This window comes from Stereum hirsutum (assembly GCF_000264905.1).
Source record: "Stereum hirsutum FP-91666 SS1 unplaced genomic scaffold STEHIscaffold_19, whole genome shotgun sequence".
Classification (NCBI taxonomy): Eukaryota; Fungi; Basidiomycota; class Agaricomycetes; order Russulales; family Stereaceae; genus Stereum; species Stereum hirsutum.
In genome coordinates, this window is record NW_006763149.1 from 755753 (window position 1) to 777114 (window position 21362).

General features: G+C 52.5%; 6 protein-coding genes and 1 non-coding gene across 7 annotated transcripts; 2 read left to right on the forward strand and 5 right to left on the reverse strand.

The window, feature by feature from the left end:
- The first annotated feature begins 345 nt into the window (after positions 1-345).
- Positions 346-5405, forward strand: STEHIDRAFT_87062 (P-loop containing nucleoside triphosphate hydrolase protein). Its single transcript, XM_007310176.1, has 20 exons — positions 346-384; positions 441-496; positions 547-578; positions 658-786; positions 858-1104; positions 1170-1274; positions 1326-1394; positions 1464-1752; positions 1821-1928; positions 1987-2247; positions 2305-2496; positions 2562-2898; positions 2957-3121; positions 3187-3475; positions 3526-3633; positions 3690-3938; positions 4003-4194; positions 4253-4868; positions 4923-4972; positions 5029-5405. The coding sequence occupies exons 1-13, from the start codon at positions 380-382 to the stop codon at positions 3017-3019; spliced, it is 1893 nt and encodes a 630-aa protein (XP_007310238.1). The 5' UTR covers positions 346-379; the 3' UTR covers positions 3020-3121; positions 3187-3475; positions 3526-3633; positions 3690-3938; positions 4003-4194; positions 4253-4868; positions 4923-4972; positions 5029-5405.
- Positions 5406-5469: 64 nt separating this feature from the next.
- STEHIDRAFT_172481 (uncharacterized protein) lies at positions 5470-9877 on the reverse strand. Its single transcript, XM_007310177.1, has 3 exons — positions 9867-9877; positions 6036-9792; positions 5470-5974 (listed from the first exon to the last, which is right to left on the reverse strand). The coding sequence occupies exons 2-3, from the start codon at positions 9768-9770 to the stop codon at positions 5885-5887; spliced, it is 3825 nt and encodes a 1274-aa protein (XP_007310239.1). The 5' UTR covers positions 9771-9792; positions 9867-9877; the 3' UTR covers positions 5470-5884.
- Positions 9878-11520: 1643 nt separating this feature from the next.
- STEHIDRAFT_t264 lies at positions 11521-11603 on the forward strand. Its single transcript has one exon. It is a non-coding gene; the product is annotated as a tRNA-Thr (tRNA).
- A 1624-nt stretch (positions 11604-13227) lies between these two features.
- On the reverse strand, positions 13228-15664 carry STEHIDRAFT_162542 (uncharacterized protein; the record flags this gene model as incomplete). Its single annotated transcript, XM_007310178.1, has 3 exons — positions 13228-14706; positions 14775-15517; positions 15574-15664. The coding sequence occupies 3 exons, from the start codon at positions 15662-15664 to the stop codon at positions 13228-13230; spliced, it is 2313 nt and encodes a 770-aa protein (XP_007310240.1).
- A 152-nt stretch (positions 15665-15816) lies between these two features.
- On the reverse strand, positions 15817-16643 carry STEHIDRAFT_172482 (uncharacterized protein). The gene is made up of 3 exons (XM_007310179.1): positions 16252-16643; positions 16026-16163; positions 15817-15948 (listed from the first exon to the last, which is right to left on the reverse strand). The coding sequence occupies exons 1-3, from the start codon at positions 16509-16511 to the stop codon at positions 15927-15929; spliced, it is 420 nt and encodes a 139-aa protein (XP_007310241.1). The 5' UTR covers positions 16512-16643; the 3' UTR covers positions 15817-15926.
- Positions 16644-17051: 408 nt separating this feature from the next.
- Positions 17052-18191, reverse strand: STEHIDRAFT_172483 (uncharacterized protein; the record flags this gene model as incomplete). Its single annotated transcript, XM_007310180.1, has 1 exon — positions 17052-18191. The coding sequence occupies exon 1, from the start codon at positions 18117-18119 to the stop codon at positions 17052-17054; it is 1068 nt and encodes a 355-aa protein (XP_007310242.1). The 5' UTR covers positions 18120-18191.
- Positions 18192-19167: 976 nt separating this feature from the next.
- On the reverse strand, positions 19168-20321 carry STEHIDRAFT_67651 (NAD-P-binding protein; the record flags this gene model as incomplete). The annotated part of the gene is made up of 5 exons (XM_007309935.1): positions 19168-19201; positions 19271-19420; positions 19486-19613; positions 19678-19803; positions 19866-20321. 5 exons carry the CDS (start codon positions 20319-20321, stop codon positions 19168-19170), a joined length of 894 nt encoding a protein of 297 aa, XP_007309997.1.
- Between the last annotated feature and the right edge of the window lie 1041 nt (positions 20322-21362).

Here is a 21362-nt window from a genome sequence, read left to right on the forward strand (position 1 = left end):
CACCTAAACACGGGCGACGAGTGAATTATTTTGATATTGTCCCGAAATCCCTCATCAGATTTCTGCACTGTTCACTCCATTTGGCCTGCCACGAGCTGTTCGTTCTACATGTTTCGGGGTTTCCCCTTTGCAGTGATCCTCGCCACTGGAATTTTCAGTTATGCATTGGGACGTTTCCTGCACTGCGACCCATAAAAGCGACTCATTACGCCTTCAACTCCTCGTATTCCCCCTGACCCCACGTTCATAACTTCAGCGGATTACTCAATTTTCCCACACACCTTAGCCCATGATGGATGACTCAAATGGCGTTCTCGCCGAGAGTCAATATGCCGAAAGGACGAAGGCATTATTGCAGGTTGTAAAAGAGCTGCGAGCGATGGGGTGACTTCGTCTGTTTCACTCATCACTGTGTTCACAAAACTGATTCTATCAAACAGAGGACAAGCTGTGGTCGACCTCCCACGGATCGTAGTCATTGGGAACCAGTCCGCAGGTAAGTCTTTCTTTACTCGTTGACATCTGTGATATTTATGCTGGATATAGGGAAGAGTAGCGTAGTTGAAGCTATCTCGGGGGTTTGTGTCCATCTTCTTCTTCCTCTTCATATTAGTGCTTCCTGCGAAGTTAAACTGTATCTCCCCTGGGGTCGTTCAGATACACGTACCGCGAGACCCAGGGACTTGTACAAGATGCCCTATGGAGTGTCGCCTTACATACTCGCCTGACGTTTGGTCATGCCAGGTTTCTATCCGTTGGGAATTTGACTCAAACCTACAGCTTCTCGTACGTCCTCTAAGAATCACCCCTTGCCATCCTCTCAGGCTGTTCTGAAACAATTTTTACTCGCTCCTTAGGCCGAGGTCACAGAGATCCCGTTCGGAGATATCATCGCGAAGAAGGACGAAGTGGAACTAGCTCTCCGCCGAGCTCAAGTAGCGATCCTGAACCCTACGATTGAGTCGCATAAGTTCCTAGGAATGTCAGCCGAGCAGTTGAGGAAGGGTATTCAAGGCAGCAAACCGATGCTCTTCTCCAAGAACGTAGTTTGCGTCGATCTGCAAGGCCCTGACTTGACTGATCTGGCGTTCATTGACTTGCCGGGTATGTACCATTGTGCAGGACATTCGTTACATGAATCACTGACAGAGATATCGGTCTTTTCTCAGGTCTTATCCAGAATGCCGAGGATAAACTTGTCAGGCTTGTCGAGGAGCTTGTTGTCAACCACATCAAAGGAAACTCTTTGATCTTAGTCGCTCTTCCGATGACGGGTACGATTTTCGGTAGTCGCGTAATTATCATGTTACTGATTGCGATTACAGATGACATCGACAATCAGAAGGCTCTCGCTTTGGCTCGCGAAGCAGATCCCGCGGGAAAACGCACCATAGGTAGCACATCTTTGTTTGTTCACCCCGAATCGAGCACTTTAGTAATGACCCCGTGATATTCTTTGCTAGGTGTCCTCACGAAGGTAGACGTCATCGCAAAAGGCTCCAAATCACGCAGTATATGGCTCGATGTCATTGAAGGCCGAAGCAACCCCCTACTTCACGGATATTACTGCACCCGCCAGCCCGATGATGCAGAACGGGAGGCCGGAATCACCACCGAAGAAGCACGAGAGAATGAGATGGCATTCTTCGATACTGAGGCTCCTTGGTCGACTACCTCACACAAGGGCCGGTTTGGAATGTATAACCTGGTAGCAAGACTTAGTCCTCTGTTGTCTCAGATTATCAAGAATACGTACGGTCTCTGCAATGCTCTCGGTCAATAAAGCGAACCTGATCACGTACTTGCCCCTGTCATAATAGTCTTCCGAAGGTGGCTGCAGATGCTACCAGCCGGTGGGAGGCCTGTAATAGTGCCCTCTCTGACCTTCCGGCCCCTCTGGACTCGGATCAAGTCACTGTTATGCTGAGGTGAGTATCTCCGATAGGTCATAGGATATATCGTGGCGCCTGATTCAGCATTTTGCAGCCTTATCACATCCCTGTGTACCGAAGTCAAAATAGTCGTCGAAGGGCTCCAGAAATCCAAATCCAACGATTCCCAGCTCATTCAAGGAAATCGCAGTGCGTATGCAATCTTTAAGGACAAGATACAGTCAACTTGCCCTGAGTTCGCGCCCCGACTACGATCCGAAGTAACGACAGACCAAGTGGACTCTGGCGGAAGTTCTGTGAACGCACCATTGACAGGAGTCATGTACTTGGATGATATGAGAACTTACATCAGGAGGTAGATTGTCGTCTAATGTCTCTGTCGGAATGACGCTTATTATTCGTGATCATATAGCTCGGTCAAGCGCGAACTGCCCAATAATGTCCCTTACCCCGCTAAGGTCAGGCTCATCGAAGACTTTCAGGATAAATGGGCCGGAATGGCCACCGAGTGCTTGGAGGTTGTCTGTCGCGAGACGACTGAGTGTCTACTGGCTTGTGTAGACAGCATCTTCGGGCGCTGGGAAAACCTACATATGCAAATGCGGTGAGTACAATACCCTTTATTTCCTATCAGATACCCAAGCATCTCACCTGTGTTTGTGATATAAGATCCCTTGCCCTTGAGCTCATTCAGAAGCACCTAGAAACCTCTCGTGCTTTTGTCGACGCTATGCTGGAAGTCGAACGCATGCCATTTACACAGAATACTCATTACCTGCAGAGTCAAGAAGACGAATGGCGTGCGAAGTACAAGAATGAGCGTCTTCCGGATGCAGACTCAGATGTCGATGAGGATGATATCAACGAGGCACTTTCGATTTTGGCTCGCGTTGGACATGCTGGGCTGAAGGAGGAGGATCTTGGCAGGCTGCATGCAGCCGACGAATATCAGACGGAGATGGACGTCATGGCCGAGGTCAGAGGATACTTCCAGGTGTCGTACAAGGTATTCACCATATCGCCGTGTCGTCATCGCATCACACTGACATTATCTTCCCCTGCAGAGGATAATCGACAATGTACCTTCCTTGATTGACCTCAAGCATGTATTTATATTCATTTTGTAGTTCGCCACTCAATGGATGTTTCGCTCCTCGTAGATGATATTGATAACCAGAGGGCTGTGGCTCTCGCTCGGGAAGCTGACCCAAAAGGAGAGCGAACCATAGGTTTGTCCCCTATTTGATCTGCTCGTCAACCTACGCCTCATGAAGCGGACGTTCTATTGCCACAGGAGTGTTCACAAAGCCAGACGTCATTGGAAAGGGATCCAAGTCCAAAGACATATTCCTAGATATCATCGAGGGTCGCCTGCGCCCTCTCCGACATGGCTACTATTGTACTCGACAGCCTGACGATAGCGAGCGAGAGAGCGGTATTACACCTGATGAAGCCCGACAATACGAGGCTGAGTTCTTTCGGTCCACTGCGCCGTGGTCGACGTCTTCGCAGCAACAGCGATTCGGTGTCAAGAACCTTTTGTCCACCCTCAGTCCTTTACTGTTGCAGATTATCAAGCAAACGTAAGTGGCAACCCACCATAGACAGATTTTTGATCTAAGGACTCGCATAGACTTCCAAAAGTTAGTGACGAAGCGTCAAAGCGCCTCTCGGCTTGTAACGACGAGCTTGCCAAACTCCCGCCGCCTCTTCCTTCTGAACCGGCCATATACATGCTGAGGTGACTACTATGCAGCTATCCTACCTTGACAGTATCTGACTACGGCTCGACAACAGCCTCATCACGTCACTCTGCTCTGATGTCAAACGCCTCGTCGAAGGCTCCTCTGGTGAAGATTCCTCAGGCCTCAACCTCGTCCAGAACAATATCAGGCTGTTTTCCGAGTTTAAAGACGCGATCAAAGGAACGTGCCCGGAGTTCCTCGCCCAGCGACGTTGTCTGTTCCTGACCGAAGATGCCAACCTTGCGGGAAAAGCACTGACTTGTCCCATGCATTTGGATGACATGAAGACGTATATTGACAAGTCTGTCTCTCAAGTATCTTTAGAAATATCTGGATCCTGATCTTTCCTCATGCGCATGATACAGCTCTGTCGCTCGCGAGCTCCCCGACAACGTCCCATATGCAGCTAAACTGAAGTTGATTCGGCAGTGCCAGCAGAGATGGAAACATCTCGCTGAAGAGTGTCTGAAGGCTGTTCGTACCAATATCCTCGACGTTATTTTGGAACAAGTACAAGGTCATTTCGAGCGATGGGATAATTTGCACTCACTGGTCCGGTAGGTCATACGTCACTACCTTTGTCTTATATAGGCCTTTCATGCTCACGTTCGACAGATCCCTCGTGACTGACTTGGTGGACGAGCATCTTACAATCTGCCAGGATGCCGTCGATTCACATATGGATGCAGAACGAATGCCGTACACCCAGAACAATCATTATCTCCAAACAGCTAAGGAGAAGTGGCTCTCGAGATACAAGGCCGATCGAGCTGCAGACCAAGGAAGTTCCAGCATAACCACGAAAACCGCACCAACGGCACCAACCACGACGGCTTCCTTCAAGCTGTTCAACAATCCACCTCAAACAGCGAATGGCGCCGCTCCTTCGAAGAAAGGTTTCACCCCTTCCGGAGGCGCCGTCAACGCATTCTCATCCATCACACCTCAGTCCGGATCGGCCTTCTCGTCGCCGCCCCCGCCATTCTTCTTCGGCAACGGAAGTTCTTCTACGACACCAACACCAGCAGCTTCCGCAGGGCAATCTCCCGCTCCGGCTCCTCTGTCTGCGGAGAAGGAAGAGAAAATGCGGCAAGCTATAGCGTTACTTACTAGCGCCGGATACGAAGGTTTGAAGGTGGAGGATCTCGGGAAGTTGCACCCGCCCGACATATATGAGAGAGAGATGGACGTGATGGCGGAGGTGCGAGGGTACTTCCAGGTATCATACAAGGTGTGCACGGAGCCTTCTTTAGTTTGTCTGGGAGGCTGATGCATTGCTGTACAGAGGGTCATAGACGTCGTGCCCATGACGATTGACCTGAAACTCGTTCATGGGTGAGCTGGCATCCGTCTCTTCGACATGTTATTTGTTCTTACTCTTCTCTCGTTAGCGTCATGCACGACATGCAGAATTTCCTGATACAGCGTATGGAGCTAGGTGCCACTCAGGAAGCGGCTGAGCGTTGTGAACGGTATTTGGCCGACGATCCGAGTGTGATTAGTCGCAGGCAAGAGCTTACGGCGCACAAGGAGAAGCTAGAAAAGGTCAAAGCCAAGCTGTATAGCTTTGGTATCTAGTCGACCTTTGTTCAGGTCTCCGTCATGTGCTTCGGATTTATCTCATTCTGTTATCGCACTGCTGTCGTTGCTAACGATGTTTGCGCATGATGTATCAGAACATGTAGTAGTAACCCTCATCTGTCCGACTCTCTGGTCACAAGATGCACGCAGCTCGTCATTGCTAGTGTCCGAATAGCATCGGTAGTTTCTGTCAATACTCGATCGAGAGCATCTTTAGTGTGAACCGTGGTCGAAAGGGGTAGGGATTCGTGCTCACAGATACATAAAACTATATATTTCTCTGGCCGGGAAAATGACACGGCCAGTCACAAATCGAGACGGTAAGTACAACAAACGAAACAAGAAATAACCCGAGTTACAGCGAACACGGGATGTATAACGCGTCGCGAAAGTGGTATAGAAAGTAGATCGAGACAAAGCCAGCAGGCCAAGAACGAGGTTAAATGGAAGTTGGGGGTCGCGGAGGGATAACAACAATGGCCAAGGGCAGAACTAGCATATTCGGGATAACACATGTGTACATATCAAGTCAGAAATCACTAGGAGGACATAGAAAGAGATTGAAAAATATCAAACGATCGCAAGCCAATTGCGGATTCGGTTCATACACCTGGTTCGTTCTTATTTACACCATCGTGCCAGCGAGAGGTAAGCCGCGATAGCTGATCAAACGACGTAGACGTTCTCGGTACGAAGGTCGTACTCCTTCAGGTTCTTGAAGTACTCAGTCCTCGCCCTCTTAGCTTCTTCTCTCTGCTAATGATAAGAAAAAATATCAGCTAAGCACTGCAGACGAAATGCTGCGACATAAACATACCTCCCGCACGTCTTCATCCGTACTAACATCCTGCTTCTTCTTCCGAGACCTGCTCCTACTCCCCTCGGACCTCGACCTTCCGCCTCGTCCACGGCTTCTGCCTGACACAGGTTTGCCCCTAGTGGTACTCCTGCCTCGAGCGCTTGCCTTGGAAGTAGGAGCTCTACTCCGGGACGCCTTACGCTTCGGCCTGTCTTCGTCTTCTTCGTCCTCATTGGCACTATCATCTGGTGCGTCGTCGTCATTGCGCCTTGTCTTGGAATTAGAAAGCCTGCTCGACCGTCGCTTTCCCTGGGGTTCCTCCTCCTCCTGCTCGTCATCCTCTTCCTCTTCGTCGTCGCTCGGCCCCCGAGTGATTGCCTTCCCCTTCCCTTTATGCCTCACCGGACTCTCCGACGGCATATCCATATCGAGAGGATTGAAGTCCGTAACCAAGTCCTCCATCATATCCTCATCAACCCTCCTCTTGACCGGACTTGGACTGTCCGCAACACTCGGTGTCCTGTCCCCAGAGAGGTCTACCTCAACATGACCGGAAATGCCAACATCTGATCCCGAATCTCCCTGGATCAACTCTTCTAGCCCTTCAAACGCGGCGTCGGGCTGTACATTCATCAACTCCACCATGACTGAACTGTCGACTTCGTTCGTATGCCGTCTACGCTTCCGCATAGTTACTTCAGTTTCGGGACGTTTACGGACTGTACGATCGACGTTGCGAGGTGTCATGACGGTGGATGGGATAGTTATAGTACGAGTCGAGCCAAGGAGGGCGATGGTGCCAGGGACCTGGGGTTGACTTTGACTATCGGGGCGAGATGGAGTAACGGGCACGGCGATGCGATGGCGAGATGGAGAGACGCTGCCTCGTCCTTGGCGAGACCGACGATGAGGCGTGCGAGGCCCAGCGGATTCGACGTCCTCGGGTATGAATTGGTTCTCGTCACCGCCTAGCTCGACTTTCTCCTCGTCGTCCTCCCGAGGTTGCTTGTTAGGCATCTTCAACAGATCTTCATCCATGTTTGGAAGATCAACAGCCGGCTGCGCATCACCATACAGATCATCGTCGCTGTCTTCGTACCCACCAGGCCATGCAGGTAGACCTTCACTCTCCACCACGGGCACACCAGACGCAACAGGCAACGAGTCGCTCCGCTCAACCTCGATGTTCCCAAACGGCTGACGCGTCTGGACCGGCGCAGCTGGAGGTGTAGGGACGCGTGGTACAGGTCCAGCGACGGCGGCTGAGCGCGAAGTCGCAGCGGATCCCGCTCGTCTTTTCTTCTTCAACCGAGCTTCAGCTGCGAAGAAGCCGAACGGATCGTCTTGAGTGGGAGTAGTTTCGCGGTGATGGCCTCGCGAGCGATGGCCGTGCCGGCGACGGGAAAGGCCAGCGTCACGGTCGAGGGCGGTGTAGCGAGGGCGTCGCGGGTCGAGCTGAACTTCGCGTTCATGGTTGTGTGAGCGGTTGATCGTTACGGCTGGGGAGCTGTGTGCGGGCGGTTGTTGGGCAGGATGATGGCGATGGGAATGATGCTCCGTCTGAGGATGGGGACGAGCATGAGTGCCAGGATGGGTCTGCCTTGGCTTCGCTGGTGGTGTCTTGGGAAGTGCCTCGTCGGCCATTGGAAGTTCATCCTCGACTTCCGTAGGGATCTGCTCGCCAACATCGCCCGGATCAACGTTATCGAAGTTGCCATAATCCTCGATGTACTCCTTCCCTTTATCAAACCCGACATACCGCGGCGCCTCAGCCTTTCTCGGGTCCGTCGCACTAGGTGGGTGGCTCGGGATCCTTGGCCTCAATACACCCCGATGGGCACCTCCACGGCGATTATGTGTGGGCGTGCGGAAATTGAGGTCCTGTTGAGTTGGCGTACGCGTTTCAACCCCTTCACCTGTGGGGGCGGTACGATCATGAGTGGGCGTGCGAAACGGCGGAGGGTCAGGATGGTTAAGAGGGTAGCCAGAGGGATCGAAGGCGTTCGCATTCTCGTTCTCCTTGTCAGAGTTGTGAGAGACCTGTGAACTGTGGAAAGGCGATGGTACTTCTGAGTTCTGCTCGTCAAGATCATCGGAGGGGAATGGCACGGCGTAGGGATCGTCCGGCTGGGGTCCAATGTCGAGATCGAAGTTCTCGTTCTCGTCGTCAGAGAATTCGAATTCGAGAGGCTCAGAGGGCTCTCTGGATGGGGCTTTCGCTTTACCCTTGCCTTTGTCTCGAGCCGGGGCCTGTGCCCCGATATCGACGTCTGACTCCCAAGGGATGCTTGTAGGCGAAGACGACCTCATGATAGTGACGGGCTCTCCGTTCTCGTCCAGTTCCACCTCCATATAATGATGACGATGAGACCGAGGGATGTGACCAGACTGGCCTTTGTCGTCCTCCTGGCCGTGAGACTTGGAAGCTATACCGGGTGAGTACAAGTTCTCCCGGACGAAAGCGAACTGATTATCCTTGTCCGAAGAGGGAACCTCCGAACCCGGATCTTGGTCTGTTGGTCTCTCCTGCGGCACATACTCGAGCTCATCGTCTGCTTCCTCGCCACGGCCGCGAGCGACCTCCAACTCTTCTTCGTCTTCATCTCCCGAAAATCCCAATCCGTCCGCAACAGCTCTATCGAGCTCGCTGTCATCGTACATCCTATTCCTCTTCTCGATAGGCTTTGGACTAGGCGTGCTTTCGTCGTCCGAATATGTTGGTGAGCTGGGAGGGAGAGACGTCTCCCTAACCTCATCGTTCTCCTCGGAGCCACTACCGTCGAAAAGAGCAGTGGGAGGGTCGATACCTGCTCCATCATGCGGAGAACGGTCGGTCGGGTAATGACGACCAGGACGAGGCTCCAGTTCGGCTTCTGTATTGGTGGCACGAATATGCGCTTCGTAGGAATCAGATGATGGTGTTTGAAGCCCTGTGGGAATGGTCGTAGCTGCGACTGGAGCTGGAGGTGGTTGCGGGGGAAGTTGGAGAGGGCCTGCATGATGATTGTTCGATGCAGCGACGTGAGCTGGAGCGGGGGCGGCAGCAGAGCGAGGAGCACGGGAAGTAGAGGGTTGCCGCTGGGAGGAAGCATGACGGTGCCGAGGGTGTTCATGGTGATGGTGTTCGTGTGGGGTCGGACTGGGGGCGTCGAGATAGATGGGTGGTGCACGCAGGGCACGGTTGACGGTTGAAAGTACGAGCGGGTGAACGGGACGGGGCGCTGGGGTTCGGAGCGCCTCAGGCTCTATTGCCGTGGTGCGAGTCGGTGTTGCGTCGCGCTGAGGAGTAAGGGAACCATCGTGTGACTGCTCCTCACCTTCGCCAGCCTCTGGTTCGGGCTTCGCTTTGGCCTTCACTTCATCCTTCCCTGTATCCTTCGCCTTCGCGGGGGGCCTGCCCCTCCGTCTCGGTTTCGTCTCGGCCACAGCACTCGTCTTCAACTTTGGCCCTGGCTTGAACCTTCCCTTCCTGATCGGAGGCAGCTCCACCACTACGTCCTTCTTAGGCTTCTTCTTCTTCGGCGTAGGATCCTCGTCCTCTTCGTCCTGCTCCCCTGCGCCTACTCCCTCCGTACGTTTGGCAGACTGCCCCGTATCGCGATTCCGCGGCGTCTTGTCAATAAGGACATATACTTGAGACTTTCTCTTGCGTTTACGCGTGTTTTTCGTTGGCTCTGGTTCGGGTTCGGGTGGTGACTCGTGGTCGGAGGAAAGGGGTGCAACAGCGCGACGAGCGCGAGTCTTCGGTGCCATTTCAAGCACTGTATTTCCTGGACTATCACAGATTTAAAACGTTATATAAGACAAGGTCCAAGCAACAGTGAAAATAGGAGAAAGAAATCGACAAACTTGGAGAACGGAAAGACGGAGATGGAAGTCGAGGAGAGGAAACGCGAACACGGCCATCGGTTCGTTGATTGACTGCCGTGAGAATGGTATGACACGTCGGCACGTGGTCGCAGTTTATTGTTTCGACGCGACGCGCGCGTCGTCCTTGATCAACGACCACAATTCACGATATCAGACGTCTGTTATCCGACTAGTTCTTCATTGTATATTTATGTTGCTCTTTTATTTGCTGTACTTTTCAGGTTGGCTTCATGGGTAGCAGCGTTCCGAGTGAGTTCCAAACGCCCAAGAATCTTACAGTCGTTTGCATATGAAACCCGAGGCGGCGTTTTTCTGTGCGCGCGGAAAGTTGTTTGTCTTATCCAAACAGTCACGGTGAGTCACAGTGTGGCACCCGAGGGCACCATGAGCCACATAGTCAAAGAATGTGGACCAAAGCCTTGCCAAAGCCTCGACACTGACATTTGCGTCAGTCTAAGGGTGGATAAAGAAGTGCAGAAAATGTTTCATTATAAAATGGGAGCTGTACATTTTACACTATGGGACACAGAACAGTTGTGTACATGGGTGATGATGGACGAGGGCCTCCTCGCAATGTCAAGTTGAGCACCTTCAATCATTGAGACATCAGCTCAGAACCTACCCACTAGGAGGAGTAGGGGAAAGAGGTACTGATGTTGTACGAATCCAAATCTGTGTCGGAGGAACATTCACTGGTACTCAAGATGGAAAGCAAGGTCGGCTTGACTTGTTCAAGTCTAACCTGAACTCATTGACAGCTCCGTCGTCGCTGAGAATGTGCAGGGCTGCTTGCAATTACCATGTATATAGTAGGTTCCGAAGATGCTAAGGTGTAAAAGGAAGGTCCAGCACGTTCGAAGCAAGGAGATGCGTACACGGTGTGTACAGTGTGTACGGGCATTGTTCGAAGACTTCGGAAATGTCCGTTGTGACAAGTGTTCGTCACGTATTTGGCTAAGACAAACAACTTTCCGCGCGCGCGGAAAAACGCCACCTCGGGTTTCATATGCAAACGACTGTATTCCATCTTGCCACTGTCTGACTCCGATGCACAGTGCGCGCTTAGCCCACTTCCTTGGACTCATTATTCCCAAGAGTTATCCTCTTCATTTACCACTTCTTCGAATCCCCTCTAATCCCTTCGATGAGTAGTTCTACCATTTTCTTTTCAGTCATATTCGCAAGGACTGGACGATCTATTCTTGTGTTATCGCGGTCTGTGCTCTCTGCGCTGTGTCCAGCTCCTCCCGGACAAAGCTATGCCCTCTTAGCTCAGTGGTAGAGCGCATCACTCGTAACGTATTTATGCTTACGTCACGTAGCTTACGTTAACGTGATAAGTACTGACCACCGATAGCATCGTCATTTGATCGTCATTTACTCACAACGCATCCCCGACCTGCCACCAGCGCGCATCCTCAGACCTGCCTCAGACTGAAGTCAACCTGACCGGGGATCTGTCGACCGTCTAATGTCTGCCGTCCCATTGACAGTTTTTTCGTATCACCTACCAGGTATTTTAATGATGTGCTTTTACCAAGCCATACAGGAGCGACCTTGGCTTCGCTTGTAACTCCGCCTGGCTGACTCTTTTCCATCCAGTTAGATTGTTATCAAAGTCTGCAACAGGCATGCCCGATTAGCTCAGTGGTAGAGCGCGTCACTCGTATCAGCGCGCACATGATGAGGTCGGTTGTTCGAATCAGCCATCGGGCATGGTATACTTTTGCAAAAGCAAACAAACTGTAATAGGGCCCTGCGAAATGTCGTGGGCCGGAGCTGGACGCGCATGCGAAACGATGTTCGATGGCCGACGTTACGGCGTTACGGCGATTGGCGGCCGGGCACTGCACAAAAAAAACACTTATTCAGGAGAGCGGGGCCGACGCGAGTAACTCGCGCATGACAGGGAGGGACTACAGAGGGATAGCTAGCACTTTATATATCATGCCTATTGTTCCAGATGAGACAACGCGAGGGTGGCGCGTGGGAACGAGGCGCCAAAAGGGGGAGACGTGGTCGCGACGCGGTGGCGGAAAGGGTCGAGTTGCCCGCTACACCGCCGGGCGTGCTAATCCTCGGCACGGCCCCCATCCGAAATACCCCGGGATAGGGACGCTGCGACCATGTGCGATCCCGGCACCGATACCATAACGAGGATTTTCGAAATTGATGTTCCAGGCTTGTCCGGCGGCCCGTGCAACAGGGCTTTTCGAAAAGGTTGTCCCAAGGTTGCAACGTCCTCCCCTCTACGTATCCGCTTAGTCAGCCGCTCCCTACCGCCTTCAGAAAGCTCTGACGACTGCATATGCTCAAGTCGCGTTCTCCTTGGGTAGCTCATCCTTCCCCGCCTCACTGAGTGTCATATACCACTCATGTAAGTACTATCCATTTAGTAGATGCCTGCTACGTATTTATTTTGACCATCTGTCCGTCCAGTCCGTCTTCTATACCCTTGGAAAAAACAGCAGCGGATGAACGTATTCAAGGTGTCTCGCTAGTTGTGTATGCCTCTATGGTCTAGTGGTTTCGCTATAGGTTTGTTCTGTGCCCGACCGTGGTTTTAGGCCGCGCGTTCAATTCTTGCCGCGGGCAACCAGCATTTTGGGTGTTTGGCGGCTTGGCGGGAACCCTCGCAGTGCCCCATGGACAACCTTGGTACAACCTTGGCCGGCAACATCGGATCTGGGTCCGTCCGAAAAACCCCGGAACAGTATCGTGTCTGGCCTGTGACAACGTGCCGCCCGGCCGACCCTGTTACAAGGCTTCCGCCCTCCGGCGGTGTACCTGACACCTACCAGATCTGAACGCGCGGAATAGATCAAGGTCGGTTGTTCAATCCAGCCAGCGGGCATCGAGTGTCTTCTACCATTTTAAAGCCACCGTCCTTCACGCTTTTTGCTACCGCAAACCTTTACCGGCATTCTCGTGTATACTACGGCATTTTTGCTTAATTGTGAGTGGTATCTTCGTCATCACTCTTTGAACAAATTTTTCTTTTGCCTTCTGCGACGACACGATAGGTTGCCTGCTAGCTGGATTGAACGATGACTCATTGGACCGGCCGCGCTACCACGCTTCTACCCGTACTCTGAGTACACTTGTGTCTGCTGTAGGTATGCATCTTCCAGTCGCCTATGTTTATTGACTCCATGGTACGAAGACAAAGTAACAGTGTCGTGTGGCGCCAGATGGGCTTTCGTGGCAACATCATCATCGATGATTGGCAGCCTCGAGGATCTGAAGCAAAACATGACAAATTGTACTTAGCAGGCCATACAGCTACACTTTCATCGCGACAAACGTTCACTCTAGGTGAGTCGCTGCACGTACTCGTTATTCAAGATCTAACACCGAACCATTGCCACCAAAGCAGCGCCACCCTCCTCGACGACTCCAAAGCATCTTGCACATCACCAATGCCCGTCAGCCCAATATTCAACCGCCCCGCAGCCAGCCTTCTATCAAGCTCAAGGTCAGAAAGCACCTCCGCCCTCTGACTACCGACTATCCGAACGTTCTCGCTCCGGAGATGTAGCCACATGGTCGGCGACGGTGATTTTGAAGTTTCTGGGACCGATATCGAAGGCATGCCATCACAGGGAACCCAGTAATGCCATGTCTGTACGTCCCCGGTTTGGCTGGAGGCACCGCGCGGTATGAACATCGGATGTGAGATATTGCGCTCGTGATCGACGGTGTCGGAGCTTGCGGAGGTGCACGACAAGACACGAACAGCGGGTATAGCAAAGATAGACGGCGTGCCAGGATTTCGAGGGCGATCAACGGTACGACTAAAAAATAAAATACAGCAGTCGTAGACGTCCATTGGCGCAAGCTTCGACCCTGCCATCCACGCCATGGTCGATAACGTAGTGTCCCCTATCACTCCGAGTACCCGAACATTGACTGACGCAGCGTGAATTTTGGTCTCCCTTATGGGCGGCAAATGGCTCGCGCTGAGAGGGTATGCCAGCGAAAATACGGATGATGCAAGTGGGGATCCTGAGGTAGATTGCCGAATCCATCGAATGAGGAGCGGAGCGGAGAGACAGTCTTCTCCGTAGACGTGCCCGTTCGATTCTCGCGGATGGTTTTGGATCTGATACGTCGCGATGCCCAAAAAGAGATGTAACACCCTCTCCTTCATATCCTCCGGTAGACCGTCCCACGGTCTCTTCACCACCATACGATGCGCCATGGGCATACTCGGACTTGAGAAGTGATACACGACGATACGAAGGATGAACCAGAGCGCTTGAAACGCCGTCCAAAGAAGCGTGATGGAAGTGGGTTGTTGGGCGAGGATGAAATAAGTCAGGACGATGGAAAATGTACACAGGATGGCGCCGAAAAGCCATGCCGTACGCCACCACCTGTGTCGTCTCGGATCGTCAACGGCGCCGAGAAATATCTTCTTGGATCCTCCTGGTTTCTTGGTGGAAGGCAACTGGCCGGCGATGATGTCGATATCGCCTCCAGTCAGGATAAGGGCCCGTGAGATGATGATTTCGTGGAGCTCAACGACTACGGCGAAGAGAAAGAAGTACGTCCATGGAATTACTGTGACGATGGCAAGAAGCGGTCCAGCAAGTCGCCAGAGACACCATGCCTCTGTGAGCTTGAGCGTAGAGACAGAGAGTGCCGCAAATTGAAAGCGGGATCGGTGTTTTCGAGCGAAAGGGTGGTCTCCGTAGGTGTACACGGCGAAAGCCTCGTCCGCGTCTGTTGCAGGGAGCTCATTGAGGACGGTGGATGTCGAAGAGTCGAACGCGTACACGTCTCGACATAGCGAGTGCTCCCTAGCAGGGTTGTGAATCTAGAGCACGAAAGTCAGCTCGTTAGTATCGTGGATTGGAGCGCAACGAATTCAGCGACCACACTTACTGAGCTATGATATCGGTACAGCCCCAATGGTACCTCCAATGTACTTCGGACCTTGTTCGCGACGCCCCAGCCTCTCGAACCGAGCCTCACGTCCATGCCTATGGCCGAATCCGACGCCTTCGTTCTCAACCCCAACGTATGTCTCAGCCATCCAGGACTAGCACCACTGATACAACCCTTCACAACAGACAGGGCTCCGAAAGTGCTAATGGGTGCCCATGCCAGGCCCGCCGCTCCACGTTGACCCAACACGAAGGATTCGGTGATTGACGATCCGACGAGGGTGGTGAGTGCCCCGATTTCGTCGAGACTGTTGCCAAAGGATATGGATGGGAAGAAGCTTGTGCCTGCAATGGTAGTGTTGGTAGCCATGGAGGTTGTGAGTGCTATGCGCGGCATGAACAGAGCAATATTTATACCAAGCCCAAAGGATGAACCATCAGAATCAAGGGCAGCCTTTGCTTGGGTGATTGGGTGGGCATACCGTTGGCAAGCATGTCTTGCGTTATGTGAATGCGTCAACCAAGTCTCGACATGGATAAAGACCTCTGAGCGGTCAGGTCTCCTGGATTGATGCATGATGCGCGGTGTTGACGCGGAGATACTTCCAGTGGTATCGTCCACATCCGCCTCAGAGGATGGAGACTTGCTCTGGCAACGATGACGACTAGAAAATCCCAGTAAAAGCCCAACGATGGGTTGCGATGAGCAAACAGTGGTTCTGAGCGGAAATGAAATGCCAACTGGCTTAGAACTAGTCGTTCAGCCGACGAGTGTATCACCGGTTCTCAATGCACACCTTTCGAGATATCGATCAAAAGGATGAGCGCGAGACCATACGTAGTCTTTGATGCCTCGGCGGTATACAATCGACGAGCTTGCGAGTCCATGGAGGAGAAAAGAACGAGTCAAGCACGCTGAAATCGAGCTTCATGCGACTTTTACGATGCTGTAGACAATGTCTGGTCTGCATGCGCGACATGAATTAGGCAAAAGTCATCAGCGACGACAAAGAGCTACGAGCTCGTGCTCGACCTAGGGAGAGAATAATTCTCTCTTAGATGGAAGAGAAAATAGAGTAGAAAAACAGTTATGATACTAAAGCACTGTTGGTAGGATTTAAGTGACTCCACAAATCATAACGACCACCGGTCAGTCGCAGTCGCCGTAATCGCTACAAATAAACGGCTCAATAAGAATGGAGGACGGAAAATGAATAAGAGCGCTGAAGAGTGATGATGGCCAACGTACGAACGGCTATTGGGGTCTCCATCACATTCGTCCAAATACTCCTCAAACTCATCAAGCATGTCTTCCATGGTCTCTCCACTTGTGCGGAAGATTTTTCCTCCTTCATCGAACACATGGAGTTCCTCGTTCTCGAATCGTCTATGGCACCATTAAAAAAAGTCAATAAATACACGAGTCGCTTCAATTCTTCACAAGCAACTTGCCACCTATTCAGAATGACACTCACATCTCGAGCCACGACATGCACCGATTGATCCACGGCCACCTAGTACGCTTTGCCTCTTGCTTCATCCGCTTCCTCTCCGGAGAGTCAGAACTTTCTGCTTCACCAGAGTCGTCTTCTTCTTCTGAGCCAGATTGATCATCGGACTCTCCACGCTTACGCTTGACGGAGCTAGTCGTGGCATGCTGGCCCTCCGTGAAGGATTCTGCTTCCGAGTCTGTAGAGTGGACCTCGACAACTTCGCGTTTGCCTTTGCTCGGCATATTTGACCAAGTGCAAGTGAAAAGCTAGTATTATTGTTCAAGAGTGTAAGAGACGGCGTGCGAGGCAATGAGCATTCCTGTCAAGCTGGCATTCTCGTAGACCAGCACGAATCGAATTTCGATGCAGTTGTCGGAAGAGAAGCTAAGACGCGCTCGTCATTCCGCGACGCGAGTGAGCCTGCCCTAAAGACGGACTATGACCGCGGCATCGGAGCCACCGTCCAGGTTCTGACCTCTGAACTCTCTCATCACGACCCAATGCTTCCAGAGTGCTTCCAGCTGCAGTAGAGCTTAGGGTGATGATGGAATTGTACAAATCATACTATCTTCGCAGTTCACATCATTCATGGTGAAAAAATGACATCAATTGCGTTGACACAACAAACGAAAGCAGAACTCAGTAACAAAAAAACACAACAAGTGTGGTACGTCTAAATAGGGAATACATCGAACAAGCAAGAGATAAAGCATAGGGTAGACTAACAATCGCACAAAAACATTATACTTACCTGAAACTCCAGATTCCCAGAGTATGAACCCTCAATCCGAGCTGGCCATCACTCCCCGCCTCGTCAGCTCGTCGATGATCTCGCACAAGAGCACCATCCCATCCATATTCGCCTCCAACTGATGACTCTCCACCACGCTGACCACACGATCGACCAACTCTTGCTCGACGTTCTCTCCCATATCCTTACGCTCCCGCTTCGCCTTCATCCACTCTTCAGTCACCACGTCCGAGAGTCTCGAGATCCATTCCTTCGGGTCCTTGATCTCCCTCCTAGGAGCGTTTCTCCTGAAGTTCTCCGGGACTTGAAGGGGACTATTTCTAGGCTGGATCTCAGGTTGCTCCTTCCTACGCTTATAGCTCAACGCCTCAACAGCAGTCCCAGCACTCATACTCTCAGCCCTCGACCTCTTTCTCTCCTGCTGCTGCTTCTCCTTCTCCTTCCTCACCCTCGACTCCACCAAACTCTCCCTAATCTTCTCAATCCTCCTACTCCTATCCTCCCCACCACCCCCATTCGCATTCACATTCGCGCCACTCTGACTCTGATTCGCATTCCGACTGACTGTCACACGACCATAAGCCACCCGCGCAGCCATAATCTTCCTCTGCGCCTCCGCAGGCGTGATCCTCTCCAACTCAGCCCTCAAATCCGAATCGAAATCGACGCTCCATGGTCCGAAGTTCGTCGACGTGTGGCGTAGATTGACGGGCTCGGAACGTGTGCGGGAACGGGGTGATATAGGTAGGGAGAGATGCGCGTTGTGTAGAATTGGACCTGGTAAGGGAGGTGACATCGAGCCGGGCTGGTGGGTGGAGTTGGGAACGTCGACGAGAGAGGGATGAAGTCTGTGGGTGGCGGGTATGGGGGCGTTGCTCATGGTGTGGCTCCGCGCGTACGGAGCTGGGAGGGACGATGCGACGGCATCAGCAGCAGCAGCAGCAGCGGTAGTCGGGGAATGATGTTGGTGCTGCGACGAAGACCAAGCAGACGATCTAAGAGGCGCAGAGAGCGGGGGCTGGGGCTCAAAGGTGTCACGACGGGGTGTCGCAGAGAACGAGCCTCTGAAAGGCGGAAGTTCGGGCACGCGGAACGACATCTAAGCCAGCTAAGACGAGGACGAGCGCGGAAGACGCAAGTTCTCCAAAAGAAACCAGGATGCCGAGATACGAGATGAACGAGGAACGCAACGGGAACGGGAGGAGAGAGTTGGGAGAGAGTGGCCGAACAGCGAAGAGAACAGCAACACGAGCGCGCCATTGTTTTATATACCTTCCTTTATGCCGGGGCGTCAACGATCACACTGTTCAGTGCCAGGTGATGAGCTCAGCTTTGGGAATCGCCATTGTTCTCCAAATGCCTCAAGGCGGACACGGGCCCATCGATCTAGAGCGGTGGCGAGGGTGCCGTTGCAGTGGTGTGGCGCCACAGTGGTGATTGTCTTGGCCCTTGGTTTCCTTGTGCCACTCGACGAGAGAAAGTGCCGGAATGGCCGTAAACAATCAAGGACGCACCATGGATCATCAACGAAACTAGTGAGTGCAGGTCGCTGTTGCATCTGGAAGGGAGTCAGCTGATGCGCAATGATCATGAGCAAGAAATACAAGCGTACTTTAGACCTCGCTGGTCCCGATGCAGTGTGGCCCAAGCGCACCAAGCCAACTCGGACAGAAACAAACTCAGAGTCATATCACGCAGAAGAAGTCGCAGTCAAGAAAATTATTTCCCATTAATTACTGGCCTACAATGTCATGTAAATGTACTCGTATGAGAAGCCCAACGCGGAAGTATCTGCCTCCCTTCTATCCCGTGAACGAAAAACCGATACCCAATAACAATTCATCATCTGTCTAATGCCCTGACCCTCGATATCAAAGAGAAAACCCAAGAAGTACTACGCCCAAAACACGACAAAACGAAAAGAAGAAAAAAAGCAGGAAGAGAAGAGAGTATACAGTACATACAACGAAATGTCCTTGTCCATGTCCATGTCTAAGTCCCTGGAACTGAAGCCTGAAACCAATCTAAGCACGGCTGAACGTTTTGGTATGTGTGAATATATTATTTGAGTCGAGTCGAGTCGAGTTGAGTTAAGCTGAGTCGAGTCGAGTCGAAGTAGGAATGTGGGAGGTCGATTCGCGACGAGTTTACCACGAGTGGTGGCCACCGCAGACGAGGATGCTGAAAAGATTGATCGCACGAGTGTTAGAACGTGTGGCGCAGATAGACGAAAGACAAAGGATGACTTACTCGCTACCAGTGCAGTACGACGACGCGTCGGAAGCGAGCCAGGTCACAACGCCACGCATCTCGTCGGCACGACCCAAGCGGTGAAGAGGGTTGAGGTCGGACCACTTCTTGAGCAGCTGAGGCTGACCGTCAAGGTACTTCGAAGTCAATCTGCACAAGGTGAGAAGATATATGGTGAGTTCATGATAGATGGAATGTGAGTGGCGAGAACGTACTTGGTATAGATGTGGCCCGGGGAGAGGGTGTTGACGCGGATCTTGGACTCGCCGAGCTCGCAAGCCATGCTGCGACCCATTTGAAGGACGGCAGACTTGGAGGTGTTATAGGAGACCCAGGCGTGATCCTGTGAGCAATGAATGAGCTTAGTTCAGATAGAGAAGAGATAATGAATAGGGTGGACGACGCACCTTGTTAGTGATGCTGCCGCTCATGGAGGCGATGAGGACGATGCTGCCCGGAGTGCCGAAACGGACCATCTGTTGCCCGGCCGCCTGAGCGGTGTACAGCACACCGTTCGTGTTCACATCGAGGACCTAAATACAATCATCGTGGTCAAAAACAATGAAGAAAACAAAAAGGTAGAAAAAGAACGAACCTGCTTGAAGGTATCTGCGGGGTATGTCAAGCAGTCCATGTTCTCCTTCAAGATGCCGGCAGCAGCAACACAAACGTCGAAGCGCCCCTCCTTATCCCCAATCATCCTCCCAATTTCCCACATCCTGGCCTGATCCGTGACGCTACCCTGCACGTACTCCAATCTCCTCGGCGGGCCCTCCATCTTCGTGAGATACTCCTGCACAGCGCTGAACTCGTCGCTGGGGCCCTCGGCAATATCAACACAGTAGACCGCGCGACAGCCGGCCTCTGAGAGTGCCATGGCCATCTCGAGACCGAGACCAGCGTTGGCACCAGAGACAAGAGCAACACGGTCGTGGAGAGCGAACTCTTCGAAGATTTTGGGAGCGGGTTTAGGGGCAGTGGCGGGGGAATCGTGGTACTCGAGCGCTGCCTCGACACCTAATGGGCTGAGAGGAGACATGGACTGGATCATGGCTTTGTGGTTGTAGCCAGCGGTGAGGGGTTTGTCGGTGGCAGGTGACGTGAGATTACGACGAGCACCGGGGACGGGAGTGATGGTAGAGGCAGAGGCGACGATGGGTGCGGATGAGAAGGCGCGACGGGACAGGGGGACAGCACGACGTGAGACGAAGGCTTTGGACGAGTTGGAAAGGGTGGAGAGCATAGTTTCGGGATACGTGAGTGGGATGAAGGGTTTGTGGAGGTGGGGCAGTGCGGAAGAGAGGTGGAAAGTGAGGGAGAGTTAAGATTTTGATGCCTTTACCCCGCTACCCCGCGTTGGGTTTTTATAGCTTAGCGAGCCGCCTTCGGAGGTTCGTAACGGATGTGGAGAGGTAAGCGTCATGCCACTAAACGTCAACCAATGGGATGGAGATAAAGATGACGTTCACACCGGTAATGCCTGTGCATCCCCAGAGGCTTGGAGGTCGGAGAGATCGTAATGGTGGATAACGAGCGGTCGAGACGGGGCGGCAGTTGCGGAGTACTCGTGGACCTATGATGGATCGACGCCAACGAGCGGGACGCGCGTCTAGAGGCGCGCTGCTGCGAGCGGGGGTGACAAACGGAGGCGTACAAGTCCGTGGAGAGGGATATCTTGCTGCCGACGGGAAGAGCATCGCTCCTTCCAAATCCTTTCCCCACTTCACGTGGCGGAGGTGGCGCATCTGTCCATAGCCGACTCCACGCGCCTGGTACACCACTTCTTCCCCGATTCTGCAAAAGTAAAGAAGAAAGAAGACAACTTCCTGGAAACTCGAAAAGACGAGCGGATAAAGAGGCTTTTGTCGCGCGAATGCAGCAGCTCTCCCATGGACGGGGATATGCAGGCAAGGCATGCACAGCGCGGAGAATCGAATACACCTCGATCCGACCTCCGTAGTACCGTGTATCCGAGTCGGTATGAGCGGGTGTACCTTCGGTGTTGCTGAGCTCGAAAGTATGCGGCCGAGACAACGAGCCTCACAGGAGGTTCGTAGCAGCGGGGAACTATCCAGCTTCCAAGACAGCCTGG